Raw genomic sequence first — 17878 nt, 5'->3', positions numbered from 1 at the left:
CAGTGTGTTTATCCTTAATTTAGGGTTGCATCTGGTGGTATTCTCTGTATGCTCCTTGCAGTGCCACAGGCAGCATCATTTACGACCTAAAAAGCAATAAAATGAAATTGGTGGTAAACTTGCTTAATTTATTGACCGCTGCTCTCTCGTAAAGACAGACCACTTCTGTTGGCCCCCGGGCCCATAGGAAGCGATGAACAGGTTCTGCTGTTTGCAGGTAGAGAGAGCCCTCTGCTTTAGGCCGAATCAGGAAATTGTCTGGGCCCGTTTGGCTTACAACATCCACTGGCTCACAAGGGCGGGACTAAGGAGGTGGTGCGATGGGACAATCGCCAGGAATAATCGAACAGCCAGACAAGTTTTGTGAAGCGTACACAAGATGATGTGTGGGGTTCTACAAAATATCCAAATAAGTAAAACAAAAAGCAGAAAACGGTACATCGAAAGGCACTGGATAACTGGTCCATCTTTCATTTCTACCATAACGTCGTATCCTTTTTGACGACAATACGGTGTCCAGGTGTGTACTACATCTGCAGTCTAATACTCCCGGTTTCCTCCCCTGGTTGCTGGTAGGTCCCTTGCGGCCCAATGGCCCGCCCTCCGCCCGCCCGTTCTTAGCCCCTCGCTCCCTTGTATTGATCATTGCGACCCGTTTCCCGCGCTGTGTACTTCCCCTTTTGACTTGAAAAGCAATCTGTTACTTCCTGAAGCCACGGCCGAGCTCAATAAATACCTGAATAATAAAAAAGAAATACATCTCCTCTTGTCATAGGAAAGCTGGCCATGGAGCAGGGGTCTGCAACCTTCAGCTCTCCAGATGTTTTTGAACTGCAAGTCCCATTAGCCCTAGCCAGCATATTCAATGGTGATGGATCATGGGAGTCATAGTTCAACACATCGCGAGAACCACAACTTGCAGACCCCCTGAAATAGGAGAGCAGGGCGTGGGCAGGCCGTGAATGCAAATGAGATCCAGTGCTAGTCTGCCAGGCAAGAACAAATGTGTTTATTTGAATTTGTAAACTGCTGTATGCTGCCACAAGCAGTCTCATGTCAAGGGGAGGGGAAGGAGAGCATTAAGTAAGGTGGCCCTCACGGGTCAAAAGCCTATTTGATCATCTGGACAAGATGTGATTGGTCAGTTTGTAGTAGGCAGGTGATGATGGTTGATGGCCAAGAGCAACCTGCGAGTGAGCACTGAGATGGGACATCCTTGGTGTGAGGCAGGGGCCTGCCAACTGCAGCTCTCCGATGTTTTGGACTAGAACTCCCATGATCCCTCACAATTGACTGTGATGGCTAGGGATGATGGGATCAGTAGTCCAAAACATCTGGAGAGCCATTGGTAGTTGCAACCCCTGATGTAAACACACCACCGAAAGCCAACATCCATTTAGGTGATGCTGGAGTGGATCTTAGGTGCCTGGCGGGGCATGGGCAGTCCCAGAACCGCAGTATTAGCAGATAATAACGATGCTCCTTTCCTTGCACATGGCACTTGGAACCAAATGTAAGAACTATTTATTTTGGTTACCCTTACTCTTAAACTTTATACTTTGCCTATTCCTTCTTTATGTCAATTTTTGACCTGCTGACCAGGGTTTGTCGACCACAAACACTTGTGTACGAGCATGATAGAAATAAAATATCAATCACTAGTAATCTCACTTTAGGTTAACTCGCATATGAAATGTCTACTTTTGAACCTGCTACCCTCTACAATCTTGGATTTGCAATCTTTGACTCTCTAGAGGTTTTGGACTACATCTCCCATCAGCCTAGCCAACGCAGTCAATGGATAGGGATCATGGGAGTTGTAGTGCATAATCTCAGAAGATCCACAGATCTCAGGGCCTTATTCACAGAGACTTTCCACCACTGAGTGTGTAAACTCTTTTGGATGATCCTACGCAGCTCATATAGGCGGCTGACAAGAGAGAAGGTAATTATTATAGTTTTGATTATTTGCTTTAAATAAAAGTTGCACACCTTTTATCTGTGACAAAAAAACATGAGCATGAGAAATGGATCAGGATCTGGAAATAATGTTAAAAAAAAGACCCAGTCTGAACTCAGAAGAGCGATCATAAGACAGCCACTTCTTCTCTAATTTTAATCTTCTTGTTAGTCTGCAAATTTTCAGAATATTAATACCATGTTTTTTTTGTGAAATTTCAAATCAAAGTATTGGTCTCCTTGGAGATCCATGTAGATGCAAGTTCGTGCTGAGCTAGGAACTTGTTTTTAGAAGAACGCGTGTGTCCTGAGGGCATTGATGTTTTGGCTGCCTCGTTTCTCTGATCCAGGAAATATGGAGACACCGAGACCGAAATGTGCTCTCTCGTCTCCAACTGTGATTTGGCCCCCCTCATGCCCATTGCAATACACGCCCTACTGTGTTTTGCTCTTTGATGCCTGTTAAGACGGATTTCTGAACTCTGTCCTGGTGGCGCAGAAGTTCAGAAGGCCAACCTAATTACTTGGAACAGGGTAACCTCTGGACAAGCCAGACCAATCAAGGTAGCGATCGCGGCGGTCAAGACTAGGTCTCAAGAGGGGTGAGGGTGACTGAAAGCCCGCAGTGAGCACACAAAGCAAGAGCGCTTACAAACTACTCCAAACAGTTGTTTATATCAAAAATAGATACACATTTATTATAAGGCCTTGAAACTAATAACCACAGTAAAAGCAGCAATATACAACGATATTAAACCAACACATACACTATCCACCCAATATATATACAGAATACACAGTTTCACAGCATTAGCAGCACGAAATATGTTATCCACCTGCAGGGGAAGGAAAACAGGCAGTGCGAACCAATGCGTGTGATATGTCCGCCTTCTGAGGCCCCTAACTGGATGGTAGTCCAATCCCTACGAAGAGTGGAGCCTAGCGCTCAAAAGTACCTGCACACGCCGGTGCCAGTGGGCAGAAGGTGAAGCTCTTCGGAGGACGTTGGACAGTTCTGTAGGGTGCCCTAATGAAGGAGAACACGGTCCGCGACTCTAGCGCAGCCTCCACTGTGAGGCAGAAGCAGGGCGCGAGTACGGACAAGGGGTGCTGTATTTACAGCGGGGAAAAGCAAGGGGCACTGCAGGAGGGCGACCAGATCCTAGCTAATCTACTCACCGGTCCCCGAAGCAAGCAGGCCCGAGCTTCTCCTCGATAGATGCAGCTTCTGGCAGGTTCTGAAGAGCAGGGAACGTCTCGTCGTCGTGCAGAGTAAAAAGACGTCCCGATCGAAGAAACAAGCACAGTTTTGTCGCCACAGCAGGGCAACGGAACGGCCGGGTGTATTCAAGCCAAATGAGCACCGTTCACCTCTAGCTTAGGGTTGCTAAGCAAACGAAGCGTGTGAGCGTGCCCCGGACTCAGAATACTACCCAACCTGTCGGCGATTACAGAGCAGGACTCCTTAGTAAGATGGTCAGTCAACTGGATGGCCCAGAGACACTTCCGAAGGCTTACGGCAGGAGTTGATGAAGGTGCCGGGAATAGCTGGTCCTGCTATTCCAATAGGTCGAAGCGCCAGTACAGGCCTTCTTGTTCGATCTTAGGTGGAAAGGGCTTCACCGGACGACAGCAATGAGGAGCAGAAGTTCTTCAGGGGGTCACCAGCGATTCCTCGGTCCAGCCTCGTGTTCGCAGGATACTTGGCTCCTGTATCCCTGGGTTCGCAAGAACTCAGGAGATCGACATGGTAGTGGTGTTTCCAGCTCCCTCTTATCCACGGTTCCCTTCGCGCCAAAACGGAGGGGAGCCAATGGGAGATCCGCTCATCAACACACATACCATACGTGGACCAATCACGGACCACGGTGGTCCCAGGCATTCACACCACCCTAGACTCTCTGGCACCCAGGATGTGTATTGGGACCAGACAGCCCAGCCCACATCCTGGGGGCACTCAAACGACATGTAGAAGCCCGGGAAAGCAACCGTGTTTCGCGGGAAACTACATGCCCAAATAAGGAAGGCCCCGGGTCGCCTGACCCGGGGGAAGGTAAAGGGAGCAAGACGGACAGTGGACGAGACAAAGGAGCCTCGTGGTCCGGCCATTTTGGGTAGCCGGGCCACCCTTTTGTGTTCGCGGCAAAAAGGTGCTCAGAACGGCAAAAGGAGCTCAAAATAAACCAAATGATCGCTGCCACCAGCCCAGTCCCTGAATGACCTGCACCGATCCAAAAACCATCCTACAAGAGTGTCTAGGGTCTGTAGAAGGCTAGAGACCCAAGAGAGCTGTAACTTAGTTTACAGTGCCCTCTTGTGTCGTGTTGCACTAAAATGGCGACACGATAAAAGAAACTACGGGAAACAGCGTTCCCCGGTACTGACTGTCTTAAGGGCATGTCAGTTTCCCCGTAAGAAAGGAGCGAAAGCCCAGAGAAGTGCGGCAGAAGGCTGTACTTCTCTGGCAAAGTCAACAACAAGGTTAAAAACAATAGCAAAAAGTTTAGGGGTTGCCACATGGAAGGAAAGTTCCCTACAATAACGAAATCTTTCCTAACACTCGCCCCTCCCAGACTATGGACAGGGGGAACTAATCCACCCCTGGATGAGTCTCTTGTTCAGGTCGGTAAAACATTCTGGACAACCCATCAGCATTGCTATGTTGGACACCTGGCCTATGCTCAATAGTGAAGTCGAAGCCTTGTAGACTTATGGACCACCTAAGCAACTTTGGATTCTCCCCCTTCATGTTCATTAGCCACTTTAACGGCTTATGGTCAGTCTGCACAGTGAAGTGGGTCCCATAGAGGTAGGGCCGCAGCTTCCTTAGGGCCCACACAACAGAGAAACATTCTTTCTCTACCGTGGACCATCTGAGCTCTCTGTCCTTAAGCTGGCGACTAATAAAACCGATAGGGTGTTCCTTACCCTTCTCATCTACTTGTGATAGTACAGCTCCTATCCCAGTGTCAGAGGCATCCGTCTGCACGATAAAAGGTCTTTGATAATCAGGGGCCCTGAGCACAGGGGCCTGGCACAAGGAGTCTTTCAAGCCATTGAAGGCCTTCTCACACTCGTCAGTCCAAGTTACCTTCTTGGGTTTCTTCGGAGTTGTGAGGGCAGTCAGAGGAGCAGCTATGGTGCCATAGTCTGCCATAAAATTGCGGTAATAACCCGTGAGTCCTAAGAAGGCTCTCACTTGGGTTTGTGTAGTGGGGGTAGGCCAGTCTTGTACTGCTTGTACTTTACTGGGGAGAGGCTGTATCCTTCCTCCACCTACTTCATGCCCAAGGTAAACCACTGAGCCTTGTCCAATCTGGCATTTACTCGCCTTTATGGTCAAGTGGGCTTTCTGAAGAGCCTGGAGCACAATCCCGAGGTGTTTCACATGGTCTTCCCAGGTGGCACTGAAAACTGCTATATCGTCCAGATATGCAAGACAGAATTCGTCCAACCCATTCAACACATGATTCACAAGCCTCTGGAAAGTGGCAGGTGCATTCTTCAATCCGAACGGCATTACCCGGAATTGGTAAAGCCCGTCGGGAGTTGAAAATGCTGTCTTCTCCTTGGCATGTTCTGCTAAAGCTATTTGCCAATAGCCCGCAGTCAGGTCAATTGTGCTGAGGTACTTGGAGGCACCCAAGGTATCCACCAGCTCGTCAGTTCGAGGCAAGGGGTGAGCGTCTGTCTTGGTGACAGCATTCAGAGCCCTGTAATCCACGCAGAACCTCAATTCAGAGGTGCCTGCCTTTGGAACCAATACCACAGGACTGGACCAAGGACTACTAGAGGGTTCAATCACCCCAAGGTCTAACATCTTGTTGACCTCGGTCTTAATATAAGACCGTACTTTATCCGACATCCTGTATCCCCTACTTTTGGTAGGTACACTGTCTCCTGTGTCAATGTTATGTTTGCACCAAGGTGTCAAACCAGGCGACTGTGAAAACAGGGGGGAAAACTGCCTAAGCAAACTTTTCACCTCAGCCTGCTGATCAGAAGTCAGGTGAGGGGCCACTCGGACACCCTCAACGGAGCTATCTGAAGGACCGCTTTGGAACAGGTCGGGAAGAGGTTCTGACTCCTCTTCCTCAACGTCTGACGCCAGTAGCAGTGCTGCGATTTCGACTCTTGGGACGAAAGCCTTCAGCCTATTTACGTGGAACACTTTTGGAGCCTGTCCAGGCCTTCCAAGGTCCACTAAATAGTTCACCTCACCCAGGGGCTCCACCACTGTGTAAGGGCCTGACCATTTGTCCTGTAAGGCGCGAGGCCTTATAGGGTTCATGATCAGGACTTGCTGACCAGGGGTAAAGTGAATTAAGGAAGCTTTCTGGTCGTACCAATGTTTCACCAGCGCTTGTCCTGCCTTCAACTTTTCACTAGCCAAGCCCATCAGGAGTACCATCCGTTTTCTGAGCCCTAGCACATAGTCAACTACATTGGTAGTAACAGGGGGAGTGGGCATCTCCCATCCCTCTTTGACGATGGCTAAGGGTCCCCGTACGGGATGACCGAACAGAAGTTCGAAGGGGCTGAAGCCAACACCCTCCTGTGGTACCTCTCGGTAGGCAAACAGCAAGCATGGTAAAAGAAGATCCCATTTTCTTCTCTGGGGCTCCTCCAGAGCCCCAATCATGCTCTTTAGCGTTCTGTTGAAACGCTCCACCAGACCATTGGTCTGGGGGTGGTATGCAGAAGAGAACTTGTAGGTGACCCCACATTCTTTCCACATAGCCTGCATATACTTCGACATAAAGTTGCTGCCACGATCTGACACAACTTCTTTAGGGAAGCCAACCCTAGTAAATATGCCGAGTAAAGCTTTTGCAACTGACTTGGCAGTTACAGTCTTTAATGGGATGGCCTCAGGATACCTGGTTGCATGGTCGACCAGCACCAGGATAAACCTATTGCCTGAGGATGTTTGCGGGTCAAGGGGACCAACGATGTCGATCCCTACCCTTTCAAATGGTACCCCCACAACTGGGAGCGGTACCAATGGAGCTTGGATTGTCGCGCCAACCTTACCAGACAACTGGCAGGAGGCACAACTCCTGCAGTGACTTTCTACTTGCACCCCCATCTTGGGCCAGTAGAAGTGCATAGATAACCTTTGCTTGGTCCTCTTCATTCCAAGGTGACCAGCAAGGGGAACTTCATGCGCCAACTGCAGGAGGAAGGGTCTAACAGCAAGGGGAACCACCAACCTCCTATGGTCTCCTTCTGTAGACTCTGTGGGCTCACTGTACAGGAGTCCACCTTCCCAATAAATCCGATGCTTCCCAGGAGGTTCACCCTCAAGCTGGGAGCAGGCCTGTCTCCTTAGGCCTTCCAGAGATGGGCACTCACGTTGGCCCTTACTGAAGTCGTCCCTATCAGGACCTCCTTCAACTAACAAGTCTTTTAGTTCAGGATGGTCGTTGGGGTCGAACACTTCAGGCATCGCCACCTCCTCGTCAGGCTCGGGCGATTGACCAACTCCCTCCACCGCAGTGGTAGGCGAGCTCGGGGGAATATTCTCTTTCCCCCGTCGGGACTTGTTGACTCCTTTCGCCTTGGGTTTCCCCTTCGGCTGGGGCGGCGTATTGGACTTGGCCAATGCTGCCCGTGCTTGAGACCGTGTGTAGGGTCTTTCGGCAGTGTCTCCTACGAGCCCTAGAGCTCTGAGATCATTGCCCAACAAGACCTTTCCCGGGACGTTTCTCTGAATGCTCACTGGAATCCTAACTGCTGTACCATTTAAAGTTAGATTAACAGGGATCACGGGAAACATACGGAGGGGGCCGTCAGCCAACTTAGTGGGCATCAGAGTAGCTCTGGCAACTTCCTCTGAGTCTACCAAGGTAGAATCCACTACAGTTCGACTGCACCCACTATCCCTAAGAGCTGGAGTATCCACTCCATTGATCAGCACACTGTCTTTAAAGTAGTGCTTGGTATTATCTGGAATCCTAGCATACGCCTCTGCGACTTTAGGCTCCCAGGAACCCAGGGACACTAAAACTACCTCAGCCTCTATTCCGCTGGGAAATGAGTCTGAGGAGAAGGATGCTCCTGTAATCTCTTCTTCCTCGTAGGAGGAGAAGGCCAGATTAGCGGAGTGGACCCCCAAAGGTCTAACCTTACAACGGGGATCCCCCTTCACATGGTCAGTTGCTCCACAAGAAAAACAAGCCCCATTGGGTCTGTTTACGTAGGGAGGCTTATTATAACCAGAGTTCTGTTTCGGAGGCGAACCTCCACTACCCTGTGAGTTCTCGGATGGCTTACCCTTATTTTTCTTTTTGTGGCCCTTATGGGAAGATGATTTAGCAGATTCCCCACCCTCCATATCTTTGGTCTTTCTCCCTTCCTCCTGCTTACCAGGATGAGTTTTGTCCTTATGGGACACTCGATGTGACACCCATAAGTCTGCTGCAATGGCCAGCTTCTTAGGATCTATCTCCTTCGAATCGGCCAAATGCTGCTTAAGCTCCGGGGAAGAAGAAGCAAAAATGTGTTCCAGCATGACCAGATTGATCATGCCTTCGAAGGTAGAAACCTTATAACCTTCAACCCAGCCAGTTAAGTTTTTTAGGGACTCAGCTACATACGACACCCAAGTACCACCTTCCTTTTTCTTATACTCTCTAAACCTTTTCAAATATTGGGTCGGAGTCTTCCCAAACTTTAAAATGAGAGTCTGCTTCAACATTGCAAAATCAGCGCGCTCAGCCTTCGACATTTCCATAATGGCACTGCAACCAGAATGGGGCAGTCTGCTGAGTAACCATGCAATCTTATCCGCATTATCAACCTCTTGAACCTCGCATGCATACTCAAACGCATTTAACCAGTCCATAATGTCATTTCGTTCCTCATACACACTGAGCAGATCTTTTGGAAACCGTGGATGAGAGGAAGCCCCAGAACCATGTCCAGGACCCTTGGACCCATTTGCGAACTGAAGCTTGGCCAGTTCCAACTGGTGATCCCTGTCTTTTTGTTTTTCTGCCTGGTCGATTTTCAGTTTGGCTATGCTGAATTCAAGCTCCTGCTGCCTAAACCGCAGCTCTTGCTTCTTGAATTCAAGCATAGCCTCCCCATCAACACTGGCAGAGGAAACGTTAGACATTACATCCTCCCTGTCCTCGTGGTCGTGATGGATCAGTGCAGCGGCAGAACCGTCGGTTCTGCCAGTGAGAGCAGCCCCACCACCTTCTGCACTGTCCTCGGAAGTTATAGCGTCAAGCTGCGCTTCTTGCCACGCCACGATTCTCTGGATCATTTCCAATTTAGTGCCTTGAGAGGAAACCCCTCTCTCCGCACACATCTTCTTCAATGTTTCAGATTTCGAAGCATTTAAGGTTAATAAAGTATTCGTTTCCATACTGTTGATAGGACTATGGCCTTTTTAACGTTATATTCAATACTTTACTGCGTGTCCTGGTTGGAATAACCTGAAAACGCCTTAGCTCGTGCGCAACACTGGATACCTTCAGTCGTATCCCACCGCTGTACACCAATTTGTTAAGACGGATTTCTGAACTCTGTCCTGGTGGCGCAGAAGTTCAGAAGGCCAACCTAATTACTTGGAACAGGGTAACCTCTGGACAAGCCAGACCAATCAAGGTAGCGATCGCGGCGGTCAAGACTAGGTCTCAAGAGGGGTGAGGGTGACTGAAAGCCCGCAGTGAGCACACAAAGCAAGAGCGCTTACAAACTACTCCAAACAGTTGTTTATATCAAAAATAGATACACATTTATTATAAGGCCTTGAAACTAATAACCACAGTAAAAGCAGCAATATACAACGATATTAAACCAACACATACACTATCCACCCAATATATATACAGAATACACAGTTTCACAGCATTAGCAGCACGAAATATGTTATCCACCTGCAGGGGAAGGAAAACAGGCAGTGCGAACCAATGCGTGTGATATGTCCGCCTTCTGAGGCCCCTAACTGGATGGTAGTCCAATCCCTACGAAGAGTGGAGCCTAGCGCTCAAAAGTACCTGCACACGCCGGTGCCAGTGGGCAGAAGGTGAAGCTCTTCGGAGGACGTTGGACAGTTCTGTAGGGTGCCCTAATGAAGGAGAACACGGTCCGCGACTCTAGCGCAGCCTCCACTGTGAGGCAGAAGCAGGGCGCGAGTACGGACAAGGGGTGCTGTATTTACAGCGGGGAAAAGCAAGGGGCACTGCAGGAGGGCGACCAGATCCTAGCTAATCTACTCACCGGTCCCCGAAGCAAGCAGGCCCGAGCTTCTCCTCGATAGATGCAGCTTCTGGCAGGTTCTGAAGAGCAGGGAACGTCTCGTCGTCGTGCAGAGTAAAAAGACGTCCCGATCGAAGAAACAAGCACAGTTTTGTCGCCACAGCAGGGCAACGGAACGGCCGGGTGTATTCAAGCCAAATGAGCACCGTTCACCTCTAGCTTAGGGTTGCTAAGCAAACGAAGCGTGTGAGCGTGCCCCGGACTCAGAATACTACCCAACCTGTCGGCGATTACAGAGCAGGACTCCTTAGTAAGCTGGTCAGTCAACTGGATGGCCCAGAGACACTTCCGAAGGCTTACGGCAGGAGTTGATGAAGGTGCCGGGAATAGCTGGTCCTGCTATTCCAATAGGTCGAAGCGCCAGTACAGGCCTTCTTGTTCGATCTTAGGTGGAAAGGGCTTCACCGGACGACAGCAATGAGGAGCAGAAGTTCTTCAGGGGGTCACCAGCGATTCCTCGGTCCAGCCTCGTGTTCGCAGGATACTTGGCTCCTGTATCCCTGGGTTCGCAAGAACTCAGGAGATCGACATGGTAGTGGTGTTTCCAGCTCCCTCTTATCCACGGTTCCCTTCGCGCCAAAACGGAGGGGAGCCAATGGGAGATCCGCTCATCAACACACATACCATACGTGGACCAATCACGGACCACGGTGGTCCCAGGCATTCACACCACCCTAGACTCTCTGGCACCCAGGATGTGTATTGGGACCAGACAGCCCAGCCCACATCCTGGGGGCACTCAAACGACATGTAGAAGCCCGGGAAAGCAACCGTGTTTCGCGGGAAACTACATGCCCAAATAAGGAAGGCCCCGGGTCGCCTGACCCGGGGGAAGGTAAAGGGAGCAAGACGGACAGTGGACGAGACAAAGGAGCCTCGTGGTCCGGCCATTTTGGGTAGCCGGGCCACCCTTTTGTGTTCGCGGCAAAAAGGTGCTCAGAACGGCAAAAGGAGCTCAAAATAAACCAAATGATCGCTGCCACCAGCCCAGTCCCTGAATGACCTGCACCGATCCAAAAACCATCCTACAAGAGTGTCTAGGGTCTGTAGAAGGCTAGAGACCCAAGAGAGCTGTAACTTAGCTTACAGTGCCCTCTTGTGTCGTGTTGCACTAAAATGGCGACACGATAAAAGAAACTACGGGAAACAGCGTTCCCCGGTACTGACTGTCTTAAGGGCATGTCAGTTTCCCCGTAAGAAAGGAGCGAAAGCCCAGAGAAGTGCGGCAGAAGGCTGTACTTCTCTGGCAAAGTCAACAACAAGGTTAAAAACAATAGCAAAAAGTTTAGGGGTTGCCACATGGAAGGAAAGTTCCCTACAATAACGAAATCTTTCCTAACAATGCCCAATGTAATTCACGTGACGGGCCCCGAGATATCGTACTTTGACCTGGTAGCACGCAGAGTTGCTCCTCCGGGCCCCACCAGGACGCCGCCCACTCTGGAATCCCGCTAGGTCACCAAGGACCAACACCCATGCCCCACACACCAAAGTAACACAAAACAAATATTCAGTTTTTGCATTTTATGCTGCATTCATTTGGACTTCATATAAAACATGGTACACACTTGAACCTTAAAGAGCATCACATTATGCAAGAACACTACACCCTTTCATTGACGCCCCAAATCCTGGTCGGCGATGGAGCCTGCTGCCAACTGACCCGCTGTGAAATCTGGAAAGAATTTTGATTAATTCTCCATGCTTACCCATGCATCCATTCTCTAGCCTCCCCCTTCACTCATTTTGGACCATTCCGAGTTCCCGTTCCTCGTCTCCTTTAAGGCTCAGACCCGTGCCCCTTTTGCCCCAGGTGGGAATGTCAATGGTGGGTGAGTGCAGGGACGTCATTTGGGGGTTGCTAGGGGTCACAGCTGCGCCCCCTGCAGTCTCTCTTGCTTCCCCTGCTGTCTCCCTTGCCCCCCAAAAAACTGTCTGCAACCAGTAGCCAGTGGGTGTTTGTCAAGGTCCATTGGGCAGGGGAACATGGCACCATCCCGTTTGGTGGTCACACAACTAAAAGATCTTGGTTATATGGGCCTGCACATAATGGTATTAACGCTACATATAGTGCTGAAATGTATATGATATTACAGTAATATCGTACCCATATTTCTCTTAGTGTACTGAGGAACAGTGCGATGCCACGCCACTGCCTGTTTTGTCAAGGGGTTAAAGGTTGTGTGCCATCACTTCCCGTGATGTCAACTTTCACTCACTATAAAATGTACTTCCCAACAATAAATGCCCATCCCTCACCAAACGGGACATATGTTTCACGTACCGCATGAACTTCCCGAATTGTAAGGCGGACTCGTGGGAAAAGGGCGACTTCTCCACAAATCTCGACGGCAGCGTGGACACAGGTAAAAAGGCTGCGCTGGCGTGTTTGCCACAATTTAAAGGGCCGCACCTCTCGCTCCCCACTAGACATATGAAATCACAGTGACCCCCCGCCCCCTCCAGCGTCCTCTCGCCCGGGCCTCCAAACCAGGTAAGGCCTAACGGGGAGGGGCGGCGGCATTAGGAGCTGCAAGGAGTAGACCGGGGACCTAAAGTTTCCCCGGAAATGTTTTTCCAAGTGGCCCCATATTACACAGTGTGAGTAAGCCCAACCCCTTTCCCATAAGAGCATTTGGAAATGAAATCGGTAACATCATTCGAGGCCCAAGAAACAGGCCCACCGGGAAATCTCCAGAATTACATATAAGCCAGTCCACTTGATGGCCGCTTCTGGTTGCTTAATGCTGCTGTCGCCAAGCTTCGAAAGGCCTTTACTTTCTGAACTATGCCCTGGAACTATTCCCACTCCCATCTACCTGGTACCCCAAATTGCATATTCCTTATCTCTTCTACTCCTCCTATCCCCCCACTCTCATAAAACACCATTCACTGCATACTCTCCACTACCAGAGATACCCGCCCACTTCAAGGTGTCTGGGGACATCTCCTCACAAGTACCGCTACTGAGACGTAACCCTGGTCACAATAGATGGATGCTCTAATTTGCCCACTTGGAACTTCAGTAACCTTCCTGCACTCTAAACTCACACTATACGAGGACTAGCTAAGCCATTCACTCACATCAATTGAATAACCCTCTCCTCAGACATGAAATAGAACACTACACACCGCAATAATCATCTTACATATCCCAATGTCTGCCAATTCATCTTAGCATCATGGCATAGAAGGCACAAATGCCCCTATGCTCTCGATACAAGACACCTAGAAACAGGCTCGCACGCGGAGTGCAGGGCACTTCCAATCTGCTCCCATCAACACACAACTTCAAAGCTATGTAATTGTGATTGGTTATTTATAACGCGCTTAATACCCAGAGGTTTCTAAGCACGGACCTGGGGATCGAACCTGTGTTGCTCCGCGTTGTCTTGCTTCCAAGGCGAGCACATTGGCCCGGAGCAATCCTCTCAGTTTGATCTTATACCCCCCCCACTTATATCTCCAATTTAGCTAAACCACCCCTCTCTCTTTCGGATGCACCATAGCTTGTGAAGGCGTCTCAGGAGGATAGTTCAAGGGCAACGTGCTCGCCTGGGAAACAAGACGACACGGAGCACCATAGGTTCCATCCCCGGTCCGCGTTTAGAAACCTCTGGGTATAAAGCGTGTTATAAATAACCAATCAATCATATCAAAATCGCTGCAGTAAACAGTATAAATTCCAAATACTCACAGATGTTTTGTTTAAAGCGAGCTTTAGGCCACTTCGGATTACTTAAACTCGAAAGAGTGAACATATATTGTTTAGAAGCCATTCTGAAGCTGTAAATAAGACAAGCGGGCTCATTATGAGTTCGGCGGTGTGCTAAAGAAGTGGCGGTAATTCCTTTGCCATCACTTTTTTGGTGGTAATGGAATTACCACAACTTTTATTGCACAACCTAATTGCAAGTTTTGTAGGCAAAGTGAAGGATTCATGCCCAGAAAAAATCTAAAATTGGGATTTACATAACCGTACCACCACTCGTCATCCCGTGGTAATGCCACAGGATTGAGTGCCGGGAGCAGTAAAACAGGATGGTGGTAAATCGGCAGATTTACTGCCAAACCCTTAATGAGGCCAAATGTAGCATGACAAACTAGATTGGGTTTTTATATTATAATTAGTTTTTTTATAACGCAGTTAATAGCGAAGAGGTTTCTAATCGGACCCGGGATACAAACCTGTGTTGCTCTTCAAGTCGAGCGCGTTGCCACTGAGCTATACTACCCGGTTTTCAGGCATGTCAAAGTTCTGATGCATAAAACTAGAGTGGACCTACGTTGGTTTAGAAGCCATTTTGCGGCAGCATAAGATCTCTCCAAACATTATCAAAATGACAAACTAGGTTTGGTTACAAGCTAGGTGAGAACTATTTGATACATAAAAAGGCGTTGCCTCTACTTTGGGTTAGAAGCCATTTTGAGTGAGGCAGCAGGTGAGTTCTCTAAGCATGTTCTTATTACATTTATGCAACGCCCGCACCCTGGGGTACCACAGCGTTTGGTACAGAGTTAGACGCAGGCAGGTACATTTGATGTGAACTGTAGTCATATTTGTCCAATAGCCACGTTTTAACATTTCTGATAGGAGGGGTGTTCATTTCTGAAAGGTGAGCTCTCTGAGCATTAACAAAATGACAACCCTGTCTGGCATGGAAGGCGTTTTGCCCACCATTTTGTGTCTCTCTCCCTCGTGCAGGTATTTTTTCACCTACCTCTTGCCTCACGCGGCCCCGCCAGCCCTCCAGCCGCTCCTCTACAATATCATGAATGCAACAGGTACCCTCAGTTCTTCTTAAGCAAGTCTATATATTTTCCGATTAAAAATGTAACGCTGTCTAGCGTCTCTTTCTCCTAACGATATCCCCTTTCCTCCCCCCCACCCCCCAGGCGATTTACGACACGGGATAAGTGACACCCTGCGAGCCTTCCAGAACGTTCTCCAGCTGTACAAGTCCGGGCGCTATCTACATAAAAGGCCGCGCCATTTGAAAGGTATCCTTGATAACATGCTCTGGGTGATATTTTAATTAAGGCCTCGGCTGCCTGCCTAGGAGTCTTGATTAAGTGTTTCTGTAAGGGATCCTGTAAGTCATTTGATACCCCCAGTCATTTTCGGGACCCACGTGAATACTTTAAAGATTAACTGACACGCGGAAGGGGGAGTGCGGGAGGAATGCCTCCACGCCACCCCAGCCTGGGGCCTATCCTTCCCGTGGTGCCTTGATCTCACTGCTGCTTAGTTCATTTGCGCTGGAGGAGCAATTGTGGTTTATATAATCCCCCTCTCTGTTGTGGAACAACAGCGCAGCCGGCGGATTCGCACACTCTGCTGTGGCTGGTGCTTCGCCCAAAGGGCAGCCATCTTGAAAGTGTTACCTGCAATACTGCTAAAAAGCGCAGCGAGTTCAGCACACGCTGCAGGGGGCTTTGTGCAACACAGTGGTCAGAGGATGGAATCCTGGAAGGTCTGTCTCAGCCGTTCCTCCTCCCCAGGAAATTAAAGGAGTACCATGCGCTTTGAAGAGTCCGTTTTTGATGTTAGGTGCATTAATGATAATGATGAATTAGCGCTGGGCCCGCCCATCCACCGTTTAAATTACTTATCTATAAATATTTCACATTTATCTACATGCTGGTGTTAGGCATCCCCTCTGGTATGTACATTGTCCCGCTGCACCATGGGGTAGGTCCAGGCTCAGACTGGCCTATAGGGCAATGACCTAACCAAAAATGCAAAATGCTGGTGTGGACCAGTTTTTGGGTCAAAGTGGGCCATTTTATGGCCAATGTGTGCCTGTTTGATAAGTTTCTTCACTATGCGGCTAGTAGTTTTGACTTGTATTACTAAATGAATATTCTTTAAAATGCACTATTTGCATAACATTTGATCAAAAACCTCCCCCTTGGGTACTACTCAAACAGTCTGTCACAAAAGGAATGACTTGGCATTTGCAACAGTGGGCCACTTTTTCATTGATGCCCGAGAAATTGAAGGCCCCCATCCAGCAAAAAAAAAAACCTTTGGTTTTGAAACCACGGCTCTTTGCGCCTTAACATGGAACAACTATGTTATTTCTTTAAATGAGCCTGGTAAAATAGCTTACGAGTTAAGCGCTTGCAAGGGCCATCCTACCTCGTGCCTTTTCGAGCCCCTGCACCCACACAATTCCCCTCGCCCCCTCTGATGCACTGCACCCTCCCCCGCCTTCCTCCCCATTTACCTGCTGCGTTCAGGCACACTCTTCCGGCTTCCTTCTAGACCACGCCCCTTTAGACTTACGTACGGAAATGGCCTTCTTTATGTGGCCTTTAGGGGGCACAGCCTAGAGGCCACAAACAGGAGAGTCCCACTGATCCATTTTGTGGAACTGTACTAAAAGAGAACTTAACTGAAAATGGAGTATCTCATTAAAAAGCCCTCTGATCGAACAATCAAAAGCATGCCTGCATGACTAGAGAAAGGTTCACCTTTACTGGTATCTAGTCTTTGCATCAAATGCCTTACCATAGGAAAAATATGCATCGAAAAAAAGCATCAAATGCAATTTTTTCAATGGTAAAGGGTTTGTTTTAATTATAATGAGTTTTTGAGGTTAAAAAGGGTGACTGGGGAGGTCCCCCCATTAAAAAAAGAAAAAAATGAATTCAATGTTTTTTTTCCGATGCTTTTTTTTTCTATGGTAAGGCATTTGATGCTTTGGCATTCAATGCAATGACTATAAACCCCTTTACCAGGTAGTGAAACCGGATCACAGTGCAATGCCGGCCAGCTACTCCTGCTGCCCCGTAGTGTTTTCTGAGGGCTAGCCTGGGAGCCAAGGTTTAGTTATAGGGAAGATAGCTGCATACCCCTTGTCAACGAGCTTGAGGGATACTGGGTGACTTTCTTTTGTTATGGGAAGATAACAGCGTAACCCCTCCCACCCATCCCCAACACGCCTGTGGGATGATGGTAGTCTTTGTTTTGTTATAGGGAAGATGGCAGCATGGCACACTCCTGCGCCATCACCCATGCAGGAACCTGGGAGGCTTTGTTTTCCTGCAGGAAAGATGCAGGCTTACCCTGCACCCTCCCCAAACCCAGAGATGGTCAGCATAACCCGATTTGTGCAAAATGAACCCCTCTTTATGTACAGCGTCTGAATTCTAACAAGAGTAATGGCTCTTTGGGCGTTTGGGACTCTAAGGGGTGGATGTGTGTGGAGGGAACCCTCAAATCTAGTCTCCCCCCTTTTTCAACTCTTCTCTTTGAGGGCTGGCCTCCTCATCTCACTGAAAAGTGAAACCCACTCAGCCATTCATGCTAATCACAATGAATAACTATGAGAAACATTTACATATATTACATGTTAGCAAACTCTTTTATACGTATAGGTTGGACATTAAAAAAATGTTGATATAGCACTTCATGATGGATTCCTTCCACTTCCAAGTGCTGTTGTACTAGGAATAGGGTAACCAGATTAAAAAAAACAAAAAAGGGACAGGCACTGGCCATAGAAGTAGGACTACAATAAACACAAATAGGACTCTGCTAAACTGCAGTCCTACTTCTATGTCACTGTCCTGTTGCGGGGGTGTGCTCACAGGTACACTCCTCTCATTGAAGGAGAGCGGCCAGGGAGGGGAAGGGGTAGGA

General features: G+C 48.8%; 1 protein-coding gene across 2 annotated transcripts in view; it reads left to right on the top strand.

The window, feature by feature from the left end:
• Window positions 1-17878, top strand: part of LOC138526939 (extracellular tyrosine-protein kinase PKDCC-like) — a 53079-nt gene that overhangs the window by 25512 nt on the left and 9689 nt on the right. For both annotated transcript variants that reach the window (XM_069637829.1, XM_069637828.1), the window contains exons 4-5: window positions 14936-15015; window positions 15127-15231. In XM_069637829.1, the coding sequence (XP_069493930.1) occupies window positions 14936-15015; window positions 15127-15231 (185 nt within the window). The remainder of the gene's footprint in view (window positions 1-14935; window positions 15016-15126; window positions 15232-17878) is intronic.

This window comes from Ambystoma mexicanum, chromosome 14, assembly GCF_040938575.1.
Source record: "Ambystoma mexicanum isolate Mex_15411 chromosome 14, UKY_AmexF1_1, whole genome shotgun sequence".
Taxonomy (NCBI): domain Eukaryota; kingdom Metazoa; phylum Chordata; class Amphibia; order Caudata; family Ambystomatidae; genus Ambystoma; species Ambystoma mexicanum.
The sequence above is the reverse complement of the archived record's forward strand: the minus strand, read 5'-3'. Positions and strand labels throughout refer to the sequence as shown.